General features: G+C 47.8%; 1 protein-coding gene across 4 annotated transcripts in view; it reads right to left on the reverse strand.

The window, feature by feature from the left end:
• PTK2B (protein tyrosine kinase 2 beta) overlaps positions 1–13,930 on the reverse strand; it is a 133,824-nt gene that overhangs the window by 3,011 nt on the left and 116,883 nt on the right. For all 4 annotated transcript variants that reach the window (XM_003734571.6, XM_035269934.3, XM_035269935.3 and 1 more), the window contains 8 exons: positions 12,612–12,677; positions 10,645–10,770; positions 5,138–5,284; positions 4,960–4,995; positions 4,478–4,502; positions 3,184–3,230; positions 2,441–2,578; positions 2,144–2,224 (listed from right to left, as the gene is read on the reverse strand). In XM_003734571.6, the coding sequence (XP_003734619.4) occupies positions 2,144–2,224; positions 2,441–2,578; positions 3,184–3,230; positions 4,478–4,502; positions 4,960–4,995; positions 5,138–5,284; positions 10,645–10,770; positions 12,612–12,677 (666 nt within the window). The remainder of the gene's footprint in view (positions 1–2,143; positions 2,225–2,440; positions 2,579–3,183; positions 3,231–4,477; positions 4,503–4,959; positions 4,996–5,137; positions 5,285–10,644; positions 10,771–12,611; positions 12,678–13,930) is intronic.

Here is a 13,930-nt window from a genome sequence, read left to right on the forward strand (position 1 = left end):
ACTCCTAATTTCCTTCAAGAACTTTTCCTTTGCATCCACAATGTGGCTAACTGGCAGAAGAGGCTGACTTTTGGCCTATCTTGGTTTTCAACATGCCTTCCTCACTCAGCTTAATTATTTCTAGCTTTTGATTTGAAGTGAGAGGTGGGCGACTCTTCCTTTTACTTAAACAGTCAGAGACCACTGTAGGGTTATTAATTGGCCTAATTTCAATATTGTTGTGGGCCAGGGAAAAGGGAGGCTCAAGGAGAGGATGAGGGGCAGTCGGAACGCACACAACATTCAATGCTAAGGCTTATGTGGGCACAGTTTATCGCCCCTCAAAAGGATGACCATACTAACACTGTTCATCACTGATCACCAATCACATAACGGATATCATAATGAAAAAGTCTGAAATATTGTGAGACTTGCCAAAATGTGACACAGACACAAAGTGAGCAGGTACTGTTGGAAAAATGGCACCAATAGGCTTTCTCAATGTAGGGTTACCACAAATGTTCAATTTGTAAAAAATGGAGTATCTGGGAGGTGTAGTTAAAGCAGAGTCCAATAAGGTGAGGTGTGCCTGCTCAGAGCTGGTACTCAAGAGGTATTTACAAATGAAGTGGATGGACGAATCAATGAATGAACTGGCATCCCAAGGGTAAGGAGCTCTCACATGAAACAAAGCAGCTCTGCCTGGGGCTCCTGTATGGGTTGTCACTGTCCCCCCAGAGAGAGGCTAGGAAACGGTCCAAACTCTCCTGCCTTCTCCTGTCTTGGGCAGCCAACGACAGTGGGAACAGCAGCAGGATGTGGTAGTCATCTGTGCCGCAGGGCTGGCCACTGGGAGGCAGGGGACCAAAGGGCTCTAGATGGACAACCAACAAACGTCTATGGCACTGTATCATGTGCCTATGGCTTTGGTAACAAATTACCAGAAATGTAGTGGCATAAAGCAACGCAGATTTATCTTCTTAAACTTCTGAAGGGCAGAAGTCTCAAATGGTCCCCACTGGGCTGAAGTCAAGGTGGCCACGGGCTGGTTTCCCTCTGGAGGTTCCAGGGGAGAACCTGTTCTTTGTCTTCTCCTGCTCTGAGAGGCTGCTGCCTTCCTCAGCCTGAGGCCTCCTTCCAGCTGTCACGTCCGTCACTCCGACCTTGTGTCTCTGGTCACACACTACCTCCCTCTTATTTTATTTATTGATTTATTTTGAGATAGGGTCTCTCTCTGTTGCACAGGCTGGAGTGCAGTGGCTCACAGCTCACCACAGCTCACCACAGCTTCACCTCCCAGGCTCAGTCAATCCTCCCACCTCAGCCTCCTGAGCAGCTAGGACTATAGGCACAGGCTACCGTGCCCAGCTAATTTTTGTATGGTTTTGCCATGTCGACCAGGCTAGTCTCAAACTCCCGAGCTCAAGCAATTCACCTACCTTGGCCTCCCGAAGTGTTGGCATGATAGACGTGAGCCGCCACACCTGCCAGTGTTGTCACAGAGATCCCTGTAAGACCAGAACCCCTGATCCTGGGATCCCCGTGACAACACTGGACCCACTCCAATAACAGCACCATCTCCTCATCTCAAGGTCCTTAACTTGATCACATATGCAAAGTCTCTTTTGCCATGGAAGGTGACATGTTTCCCAGTGCCAGAGTTTAGGATGTGGACATGTTTGGGGGCCCTGACTCTCCCCACTGCAGCCACCATCTCAAAGTGGACACCAAGACTCTTGTTTTGATTTTCAGTGAACGTTTTTCATTAATCAGATTAAATAATTAAAGAAAACTTACATACTATTTCTATGACACATCCACATTAATCTTCATACAGACAGTGACCAGAATAAAAGTAATAGGAGGGAGGAAAAGAAGGTGTGTCCCTTTTTGCATAACCCCAGTAAGAATTCACTGCCATCATCTAAGACCTGAATTAGGAAAGCCTCCCTAGCACCTGGCCGGTTCCTGGGTGTTCTCTGAGCCCTCTGGTGGTAGCTGATGGGATGAGCTGCATAGAACCCACTGGCTAGGGACTCAGTGGACCGACATGAAGTTGTCTAGGCAGCCGTCATGAGCCTCTGATGGAAGCGTTAAGTAGAAACAGGTGGGAGAGCAGGAGCAAAGCAACAGCCTATGGCACCATCTGGGATGGGACGCTCACCTCTGTCCGTGAAGATGACGGCAAGGAGGGCAGGAGATCGTCCACGCTCCCGATGAGCTTCCGCAGGGTCAGCCCCACGTTCTGGGGAGAGAAAGGGGCAGGATGGCCGCCTCTCCTGGCTACTGGAGAGAGCTCTCCCGAGGTGGTGCTTGCCCCCGCGAGTGGCCTGGGACTCAATTCCCCAGGCCAGCTTGCTCTAGGAGCATCTTCCCGGACAGCCAAATGGAAGCACACTCCTCCTTCCTTCCAGGCTGGAGTTGAGCTGCCTCCACCTCCCCAACCTGGCCCCGCTCTCACCTTCACCACCACCACATAGCCCTCGGGGGGCAGCTGACAGAGCTCATTCTTGAGGTCCAAAACGGCCCGCACCAGCGCCATGACATTGAGGTACACCAGGTCATCAGTCCGGTCCAGGTTGGCTGTGGGCTGGATGGACTGAGGAAAAGCAGGTGGCTGGTGAGTGGGGGAGGGACAGGGCATAGCATGATTCTCTCCTGGGGAGGTACTACTGGGGCCAATTCCACCACCAGCTCAATTCGAAAGGACTCTTCTCTAGAATGATAGTGCCCTGACCTGGGTTGATCGACCCTGTCCATGTCGGGGGCAGTTTCCAGCCAGGGAGGCTTAACAAAATACTAGTGGTGGTCTTGAAACAGACCAATAGAACCACCAGTGGGACATGGTTGAGAATCACTGTTCCAGAGGAAAGCAGCCAGCACCACCCCAGACAGCTGTAAAGACAATGGGTGCTGGAAACCAAGGGGGAGGCTCAGAAGACAGAGGGAGCCTACACCCCTTTCCCTTGGGCTGGATCAGGGAGCTCTGGGAGGGGTATGGAGGGTGGGAGAGTGGTTCTTCCTCTTGCTTTTTCATGAATTAGCTGTGTGGTCTTAGGCAAGGCACCCCCATCTCTGGGGCTCATCTGTGTAATGAGGCCTCTGAACTGGATTCTGTCTGAGACTGAAGCTTTCATACTCCGTGCTCTTCAGCCTCGTTCAACTCTCTCTGTTGTCATCAGTTTCAGCAGAGCCAACACATACCTGTGCGCCCAGCCTTGGAGGCTTCTGCGGGGGCCCCGTGAACTCCACTGCAATAAAGAGAACAGTGAGTGGGGGGCAGCTCTCAGCACTCCAACCCTTCCCTTGGTACCTGCTGACATCAAATGGGTGCCCTCCCTTTTACCACCAGGAGACTTCATGGAAGTTAACCCTGATTCCGGGAAGTGGGCAGTCTCCCTGGTTTTGCAGTAGTCCGGGACAGCACTGTTGTCTCTTTTTTTTTTTTTTTTTTTTTTTTTTGAGACAGACTCTCATTCTGGGCTGGAGTGCAGTGGTGCGATCTCAGCTCATTGCAACCTCCGCCTCCCAGATTCAAGCGATTCTCCTGCCTCAGCCTCCTGAGTAGCTGGGATTATAGGTGCCTGCCACTACACCCAGATAATTTTTTTATTTTTAGTAGAGACGGGCTTTTACCATGTTGGCCAGGCTGGTCTCGAACTTCTGATCTCCCAAAGTGCTGGGATTACAGGTGTGAGCCATCACACCTGGCCTTCTATTCTCACCTCTGCTATCAGAGAGCTTGTCACCACCCCGGGCAGGGGCAGCTCATGCTCCCAGGGCCTGAATTTTCATTTGTAAGGTAAGAGGGTAAGCTCAGAAGAGATCCCCAAGTCAGAAGGCTTGGGTTCAAATGTGAGCATTGCTAATTATTAGCTGTGTGATTTTGGATAAGTTACTTAACCACCCTGTGCCTCAGAGGATAATTAATGGTCCCAGGCCAGGTCTGACTTGTGTCCAGTTCTCTGTGACTGCTATCCTCCTCCTCAGCACTGCCCCTCCAGGCCCCAGGCTCACTGCTGGCTGTTCCCTCCCTGCCTTCAATAGGGGATTCCAGAGAGAGCCTGTGGGCTCAGCTGCCCCTCCTGCTTTCTCTTCTCTGTCCTCAGGCCTACAGAAGAAGAGTCTGAGCTGAGAAGCAGGTAGCATTGCTTAACTTGCCCACAGGAGCCTCTGACAGAGCAGGAAATCAAAAGGAAGAATTCCCAGCTCCTCCGAACAAATGCAGGAGGGGGATGACCTGAGGAGGGTCCTAAGGATGTGGCTGCTGAGAGAAAGGAGGCAGGGTGCCAGGCAGGGTGCCAGGCAGGGCAAGGGACGGGGCGGAGGGAGCCGAGGGGCAGTTGGCCCACCACACAGGCTCTGAATTAAATCACGGCTGATGAGGCAGGGAACGCAGACAGACTCTGCTGCTCCCTGCCCTGGGTGGTGGGCAAGGACGGTGGCTCTGCACAAGGTGCCAAGCGGAAACCCCCTGAAGAAGGGCAGGAACACTCACTGTAGCCGACCTCCTTCTCTGGAGTCTAGAGGAAGGAGGAAAGAGAACATCGATGTCACTCATGCCGCTCTGGAGACAACCCCCTCCCCTGTTACCCATTCCCCAGCCCTTCACTGTGTGTTTAGAGATTATTAAAGCCATGGGGTCAGGGGTGCTTCTAGGAGCAGCTTCTAATCCAAAGTGACCATTCTGGGAAGCTGAGGGGCTCTGTGGAGGGCCCCAGCCAGTGGTAAAGTCTCCATTACAGCAGAGTTGAGGAAAAGGGCTATGTAGAAGTTGGTAGAAAAGGAAGATACCCGCCCAACATGGAAAGTCACCAAGGAGGAGCTGGGCAGGCCTGGGGGTGGAAGCAAGCAGGGGTCCTATGGTGGATGGGGCCTTCCCAGGCCTTGGCACGGGGGTGGGAGCAAGCAGGGGTCCTATAGTGGATGGGGCCTTCCCAGGCCTTGGCACGAAGGAAGAGGCCTCTCCCGGCAACTCACCAATGGGGACTTATCATTCATATAAACCATGGGGTCCTGCAGAGGAAGAAACAAGAGGGAGGGACTTAGAATTCTGGAGCTGAAAGCACCAAGAATGCCCGGGAGCCTTTCCCCAGCCACCCGAGGAGGTGGAAGAGGACACAGATGGGCGCAGGGCATGGACATCCTGGGTGCTCACCAGGGACTTCTCCTCCTGCCTGAGCCACTGGTAGTCCTCCACCATCTGCTTCTGCTGCTTGTCCAGGATTTGCCGCATCTTGATCTTCTCGGCCTCCCACAGCTGCTGGGCCTCTTCTCGGCTGCTGGGTCGGATGAAGTCCTCCTCCTGGGAGGATGGCAGAGAGAAGGGAGAGATGCAATGAGTGCTGCTCTCAGACTCAGGGAGGGACAGTCCTCCGAAGAACCTCATGGCAGCCACGAGACTTGCTCCGAGCCGCTGCGTTTTTCTTGTAAGTTTGTTCTTAAACCCCCAGCCATATGTGCAGATAGTTACTGGGTATCAGCCCGAGCATGTGCCTGTGTTGCAATGTGATACCAAACCCAAGAACCCATTGCTCAACATGCACTGTATTCGAATGATCACACCGTCCGCTCACGATATTTTATCAAGTGACTGCCCTGCTGTTATTATCTCGGTGTTTATGACAGTTGTTGTCATTTAACAGATTTTAAAAAGAAAACCTATTAAAGTCAATTAAAATCTATTTTAAAATCTACTAAAAGCATCAAGAGGGCTTCCAAGGGGATGGCTTTGCTTCACTCGATAGCATCATGCCCTTTCGATCTATCTCCACCTAAGCACCAAGGTGGCAGGTCTGGAAGCTTCAGGAGACAGTGGTGCTCCCTCTTGCCTCACGGTGTGCTGTCCCGCCTGTGTCCATGAATGAGCAGAGCCTGAGAGCAGGAGCAGCAGCATGCACGCACCAATCGTGCCTTTGTATTAAGACATCCTCTTATTAAGATAATAGCTTGGGTTAGTTAACAAAATGTTAGGAGGAATGCATGAGCTAAGAGATAAAATAAAGAACAAAATTTCATGAAATACAGCTCTGTAGAGACAAGATAAATGCAATCATAGCTTGGTTATTTAACGATTAGAAGAAATCCATGAACAGATAAAAATAATAACAAAATTCAAAGAAATATAGCTCTATAGAAATAAGATAAATGCTTCCTCTCCCTAGATGTAGTAACCCAACTCTTGCTGTAACTTACCTCTAGGGCTTTGGACCCATTCATAGTTTTAGCTGCTAGTTCCTAAACAGAAAGTATTGCATGTCTTTCTATTTTCCTTCAATCTTCCCCCACGGTTCATTTGTATAATTATCTTCTCAGTGCCTGTAAACTATTTTGCTCTTCTTCTGCTGCACATGATAACCCTGCCTCCTGGACAGAGGGAGGAGGAAGACTACTGGCATCCTCTTGATCGTACAAAGCCCAGGAGTTCCTTTTGCTGGGTCAGGATCCTTCTGTGACATCTAAATGAGCAGGTCCCTCAGTTCCTTGCCTTTGAAGGGGCCATTTGCATACAAGCCACTTGCAGAAGATGCTAACAATGATCTCCATCTACTTTTAGCAATCAGTAATCCCTACCAAGCCTCTTAAAAGAGTTTCCTCACTAAGCCCTACAAAACACACTTGAATATTACAATATGGTTTAAAAATGGTTATGTTGGGATGTTTCTCTTAGTGCACATTGAGCTTCAATTACTGACCTCAATTTCCAATCACGTTTCCCCACAAATTAGGTTTCTTGCTGAAATAGTCTTTATTCATGAATCTGTTCAACGATTGTTTATTAAAAGCACTACTATGTGGCAGGGCTGGATGCTGGGAGGACACTGCTATTAAAATATATGATGATCTTATTCTCATGGGGTTAAGTAGATACTAATTAGACCAGGGATCCTCAACCTCAGGACTATTGACACTTGAAGCCAGATAAGTCTATTTCCAGGGCGATTTACCATACATTGCAATATGCTTCCCTGCAATACATGCCTATAGCACATCCTTAGTGGTAACAAAAATGCCTCCAGACACGGTCAAATGTCCTCTCAGAGGGAAAATAACTTTGCTGAGAACCACTGAGCTAGACCTCATTTTAGGTAAACAAAGTCCAGCATCTAAGAGTCTTTTATAATCATGGGATTGATAAAAATAAAATCGGTTTTATTGATCAGAGGCTGATACTCCAACATTAGGACATTTTAAGGGTATGAAAATCCCCAGTTAAATGTCAAGGCCTGAAGACACAATGACATGGTTGCCCCAAGCTGTTAACAAATAGTGATAAACAAGAACTAAGTGTCAAAAGTTCTAAATATAGAGTTAGGGATTCCTGGATGTGAGAAAAATGTTTGGGTTGAAGGAGACTATGGTAAGTACCAGCGGGATGAGTTACCAGAGTCAAGGAAGTTCTACAGGTATTTATAAGTATCTATAAATCTGTAAGCGTTGAGAGAAGATCCCATCACTAAAATACCTAGCATGCCCCAGGTCTGATTGTTCCACGTATCTTAACACACTCAGATTAGGAGGCTTATTCTGATGCCTTCCAATTTTGTAATAAAACTCAAGGAGAAAATGAACACTTAAAAAATGGAATCTTTAATAAATAAATAAATAAAAAGGACAGGTTGCAATTCTCACCTCTGATGGAATAGATTTTAAAGCAACAAAGATCAAAAGAGGACATAATGGTAAAAGGATCAACGCAACAAGAAGAGCTGACAATCCTGGATGTGTATGCACCCAATACAAGATACATAAGACTTGTAAAGAGACTGGGACTCCCACACAGTAGTAGTGGGAGATTTCAACATCTATTAGATAGATCAATGAGACAGAAAATTAACAAGGATATTCAGGATTTGAACTCAGATCCGGAACAAGTAAACTTAATAAATATTTATAGAGCTCTCCACTTTAAATACACAAGATATGCACTCTTATCAGTATCACATCACACCTACTCACAGGTTTAAATGAAATATTGGTTGGCCATTATTAAGCACAATTGATGGTATAAGGGAGGTTTTCAATACCCATTGAAAACTAGACTGCATTCTAGCCTGGGCAATTAAGCAACACTCCCGTTCTCTCTCCCTCATCCTCTTCCTCTTTTTTCCTCTTCTTCATTCCTTTTTCTTTCTTTCTTTCTTAGAAAAAAATGGAATCTATTTGGGGTTGGTTTTGCTGAAATTCACCTCCTATATTATTAGGTAATGGACACTTCCATTGCTAATTATATTCTATGCTGAAAAGGAATTGGGCACTCGTGGTGTTTTAAAATAACTCTCGTAAGTTATAGCACCTTCCATAATTTGGCTATGACCCGACTGTTGGCCTTATTTCCACCTCCACAAGTTCCTTTCCTGTTCTAGCCTAACAGGTCTTGCACTTGTCCTGTGGTTTCCCAACCTTCAGTCTTGGCTTCTACTGAAGCCTCTGCCTCTTCCATGCCCTGAATCTCAGTTTCCTCCTGTCCACACCTTTCCCATTTTTCAAGGTCCAGCTTTTAAATAGAAGCTGGAAGGGGTTATCCCCCTCTCTGGACTTCCACTCTGTTGTACCCACGACCTTCTGGCTTGCATTACAGGTAAGTGTGTACCCGGTCTGCTCCTTCTGGTCAACTGTAAGCTCTTTGAAGACAGAGCCTCCCCACTTCAGCACCGAGGACAGTGTCCAGTGATTAGAGCAACTCGTAGTGTTTCTTTAATTGTATTATTTTTACTTTATTTTATTTTATTTTTTGAGACAGAGTTTTGCTCTGTTGCCCAGGCTGGAGTACAGTGGCACAATCTTGGCTCACTACAATCTCTGCCTCCCAGGTTCAAGAGTTCTCCTGCCTTAGCCTCCCGAGTAGCTGGGATTACAGATGCATGCCGCCATGCCTGGCTATTTTTTGTCTTTTTAGTAGAGACTGGTTTTCACCATGATGGCCAGGCTGGTCTCAACCTTCTGACATCAAGTGATCCACCTGCCTCGGTCTCCCAAAATGCTGGGAATACAGGCACGAGCCACACGTCCAGCCTTGAATTATATTATTTTTAAAGCTCAATTGTGAGGTCTTCGAGAGAGAGAGATCGCGGCCATCCCAATGCTGGTATGGCATCCCACAGACTCCCTGATGAGTCAGGCAATGGAACCACACAGCAGAAAAACTCTTTTTCTGGGAAAACCACCTCTGAATTTCTGTTAAATGCTTCCAAATGCTTTGTGAAGAGCCTATTATACCTTCTCAGCATTCTACCTGAAAAAGACTTTCTCAGTGTTTCTGATCTGTGTCATAAAATGGAGCTTATATTTTTAACCTTTTGGGGTTTGTTTATTTAAAGACATGCTCATTATGTTCTTTTAGGCAGATTTTCCTTATGGCAATTACTTCTAAAGCCCTGACACAAAAGGTCTTTTTTCCTACTGCACAATCTCTTTCTGGAACTGAACAAGGTCCTGGTGGAGAAGCAGGAATTGGACAAAGGCAAGCTACCCCTCAAATGTGCAAAATGGCATCTTTCTAGAATAACGCAATTTAAAGCAAAACTCACTAAAACAATCAATCATGAATAGAGAGTCAAAGACAGGAGGGTGGGGAACTGAACACAGCCTAAATTATGGCACATGCTTGAAAATGAAGTTTTCTTATTCTTAAGCCCATGCAAAGACAGAATTGGTTAAATTAATATAAAAGAGAAAAATGAAGTAGGTCAGAGGAAATTTTATTTCACAATAAATCTTAATCTTAGTGCCTGGAATTCTAAGTTATCATGCTCATTTCAAAATTCTACTAACTTAAGAATAATGGCATGAAAGTAATATCAGCCTACTTGCCTACATCTTCCAAATATATTATGATAAACACCTAATTCTTTTCAAAAAAAATCTTTTTACATTTAGTGAGCCTGAAATACTATGCAGGTATGAAGAGTTAGAGCTAAAATAAGGGTTTTAATCCATTTTAGTTGGCTTAATAAAATAGATCAAGTTCATTGCCCTAGTGGCAACTGACCACTAGGGACCATTTGTATGGAAGAAGGTGGTTGGTGACCAGTGGGCATCTGGTTATGAGCAAAAGTGTCTTTTCTACATAAGAACTGATAATCAGAAGCTGGCCATGAAGCACTTGGGGCTTCACCCACAGTTAACAAAACTCAGTGACAAACAGCTAATTAGGGAGGTGGCTTAGGCCCCTGCTCTAGCCAGTTAATGAGCTGGTATTCCCTAGCCCTGAACTCCTCATCCAGCAGCAGCCTGAAAAAAAGCTGAAGGGGAAGTAGCCATGAGGAAGTCTTTTCTTAGAGATTTCGCACCAAAAGCTGTCAGGTGGGAAGGATCCTTTACACTCCAGCACCACTAAGCTGCCGCACTCTGCCTAGGAGCCTTCATGCTGCCACAGATCCCCGTACCCCTGGGGCTCAGGAGAGGGAGAGATTTGTACCTCTCTAGCTATAACACCAGCATGGTCAAGGGCAGGTTAGGTCCAGCTAGTGGCTTGCCCCCTAGCCTCTGATGCATTTGCAAAGGGAAGGAAGTCACAGAGTCCCCCCCTTGGTGGCCTGACTGGTGCATGGGAGCACTGAGGGCCCTCTTGAGCTGAGGGCATGGGGTTCCCAATGTCCCTGGCCACCTCCCTCCAGCAGCCTCTTCAGTCTGGGCAGGGACCAGCATGCAGAGCCCTCTTACCCGCATGCTGTGGCGTTTGAAGACATTGTGCCGGTGGAGAGGTGGGGTGTGCAGTGAGTTAACAGGAGATGGATACTCCATAGGGCTGGTGAGCGTAGGAGAGCTGGCACACAGACCCTCGGGGACCTATTCAGGAAAAGCAAAGAAGCACAAGGCACGGGGCGAAGCAAGAAGGTGGACAATTAGCTGCTACAAACATGAGCACAAAGAAACCAAGCATGGGCACCATGGGGGATGGGGCTTGCTCTCCAGGAGTTAATAAAGGACGTGGGCCTTCCATTGTTCCAAGAGAGATGGTGGAGCAGAGTGGCCTCTCATTCATCCAACATCCCCCACCACAATGCTCTGCACACAGTGGGGTCCACGCTGGTTACTGACCCACTGAGACTGGGACTTCTCCCTCAGTACTCTTTAGAAAACAGTTATGTTTCAGTTGCATTACAAACTGACTGATGTGGTTAACCTAGAGATTTAGAGAAATATGTATGAATTATTTTTTTAAAATTCAGACAGGGTCTTGCTCTGCTGCCCAGGCTGGGATGCAGTGGCATGATCATAGCTCACTATAGCCTTAAACTCTTGGCCTCAAGCGATCTTCCTACCTCAGCCTCTCATGTAACTGGGACTATAGATTCATGCCACCATGCCTGACTTGAATTTTTTTCTTAAATTAAAAAATAATGTTATCACAATTTTATTTTATTACTCTTGGTTTTAGCGATGGGGGTCTACAGTATATTTCCCAGGCTGGTCTCAAATTCCTGAGCTCAATCAGTCTTCCCATCTCACCCTCCTTAGTAGCTGGGACTACAGGTGTGTGCCACCACCTAACCCCTTGTTTTAAATATCACATAAGGGTATATTTCTTTCTTTCTTTTATTCTTTTTTTTTTTTTTTGAGGCAGAGACTTGCTCTGTTGCCCAGGCTGGAGTGCAGTGGCGAGATCTTGGCTCACTGCAACCTCTGCCTCCCGAGTTCAAGTGGTTCTCCTGCCTCAGCCTCCTGAGCAACTGGGACTATGGGCACGCACCACCACACCCAGCTAATTTTTGTATTTTTAGTAGAGACAGGATTTTACCATGTTGGTCAGGCTGGTCTTGAACTCCTGATCTCATGATCCACCTGCCTTGGCCTCCCAAAGTGTTGGGATTACAGGTGTGAGCCACTGCGCCTGGCCTATTTCTTTAAGGAAAATGCTTTCACCTTCTGAATCAGGGTTTCGCTTCACATGGACAGGGTTTATCAGTCCTTGGATGGTCTTGTTTTGGTACTCAGGCATTTCCTTGATAACAAATATAGGACCAAGGAACGCCACCTTTCTATAAAGGGCACCAAAAAAAAAGGACATTATTTCTAGTGGCTGAGGGGCTCCATTTTTGAGCAGTGACTCTGAACTGGGAGATGCAAGAGAAGACAGAGGAGAAGACTAGACTCTCTCTTTCCTAGAGGCAAGAGAGACACAGAACTGGGCAAGAGACAAGAACTGTCAGTGACCCACAGCCTGGGCAAGAGTCATGGTTGGGGATAATGGAGCCGGCAGAAAGCACAGGTAAAATCCTGCTATCTCTTCAATGGCCACCCACGTTCTGGATGGGGCCTCTTTGGGGAGCCCCATGGAGTTACTCCATTTGCTGGGGAACATTCCCTGGGATTACTTCTGGGAAGGAGGCCAGGGAGGCCTTGGATGGGCAAGAGAGCAGCAGGCAGGCACACAGAGCAGCAGACACTGTAGACAGAGGGACGGGGCTTAAGGCAGGTCTTAGCTGAGCACAGCGTGGGAGAACTGCATTTTAGTTCTTGTGATCTGAGTCTACATTCTGTTCTGGGTACCAACGAAGAGGCAATCTAGGCCATCTCTATCGCCCAAATGGGTGACTGCTGCTCCTCTAAGGCATAGGAATGGAGTTTCAGGAAGGACCTGGATGAGAGGTAGACCCAAACTTCCCACCATCTTGTTCTATCTTTACCTGGAACTGCAGCTTTGGAGCCAGGAGGTTGGTTTGTGGAGGGGGCCTGTACTTAGGCCGGCTGGGCTGGAGAGAGAACACAGATGGGTCAGTCTCTGTCCCTCTCCTTGAGGGAACTCAGTTCACCAAGGGGAAGATCAGGCTGAAGACACCTCATGCTCATTCCAAAGGAAGGAAAGTTGAGGAACAAAGCTGTCCAGAAACTCATTTTGCATCCACTTTTTTTTCTTGAGATGGAGTTTTTCTCCGTCCCCCAGGCTGGAGTGCAGCAGCGCAAGCTTAGCTTGTTGCAACCTCCGCCTCCCAGGTTCAAGCAATTCTCTGCCCCAGTCTCCCAAGTAGCTGGGATTACAGGCACCTGCCACCACGCCCAGCTAATTTTTGTATTTTTAGTAGAGATGGGGTTTCACCACCTTGACCAGGCTGGTCTTGATCTCCTGACCTCAGGTGATCCACTGGCCTCAGCCTCCCAAAGTGCTGGGATTACAGGCGTGAGCCACTGCACCTGGCCTGCATCCATTTATTGAGCACCAATTACCTGCTGAGTGATGGAAGGTACAAAGATGCCACCTTGCACCCTCCTGGGGCTATTGGAGGGTTAATGATCAGTGCATGTGTGGCCTTCCTATACATGGGAGCACCCACCAAGTCAGAGCTGCAGAGCCACAGGCATGCAGAGGTGGCAGCTCACCTCACCAGGGGCTCAGGCACTCACGGAGATGAACACTAAGCCAGGCCCGAGGGGAAGGTTGGGACATGCCAGGCAAGAGGGACAAATGAGAAAAGGGCTATGGACTGAGTATTTGTCCCCCCTTTCAATGTGCACATTGAAGCCTGAACACCCAATGTGCTGGTATTTAGGAGGTACAGGCTTTGGGAGGTAATTAGGGCTAGATAAGGTTATGAAAATGGAGCCTATGATGGGATTAGTGCCCTTATAAGAAGAAAAAGACCACTCTGTGTCTGCCAGTTGAAAACATAGTGAGAAGGTGGATGTCTGCAAGCCAGAAAGAGAGCCCTCACCAGACACCAGCACCTTGATCTTGGACTTCCAGTCTCCAGAACTGTGAGAGATAAACATCTGTTGTTTAAGCCACTCAGTCTGTGGTCTCCTGCTGCAGCAACTCCAGTTGACTAAGACAGGCATGGCCTCTCAGACCCCCCCACCTAAAGGCAATGGGGCCTTGGCTCTGAGCTCAGGGTGGCTATGTGGGTGCTAGACCTAAAAGATCCAGAACACTCCCCATTTATGCGTCCTCAGGGGGATCTCATTTGTTCCTAAGAAAACTCCTAGAAGAGAATCCCAGCCTCTCATGGGA

Source organism: Callithrix jacchus, chromosome 13, assembly GCF_049354715.1.
Source record: "Callithrix jacchus isolate 240 chromosome 13, calJac240_pri, whole genome shotgun sequence".
NCBI classification, from domain to species: Eukaryota; Metazoa; Chordata; class Mammalia; order Primates; family Cebidae; genus Callithrix; species Callithrix jacchus.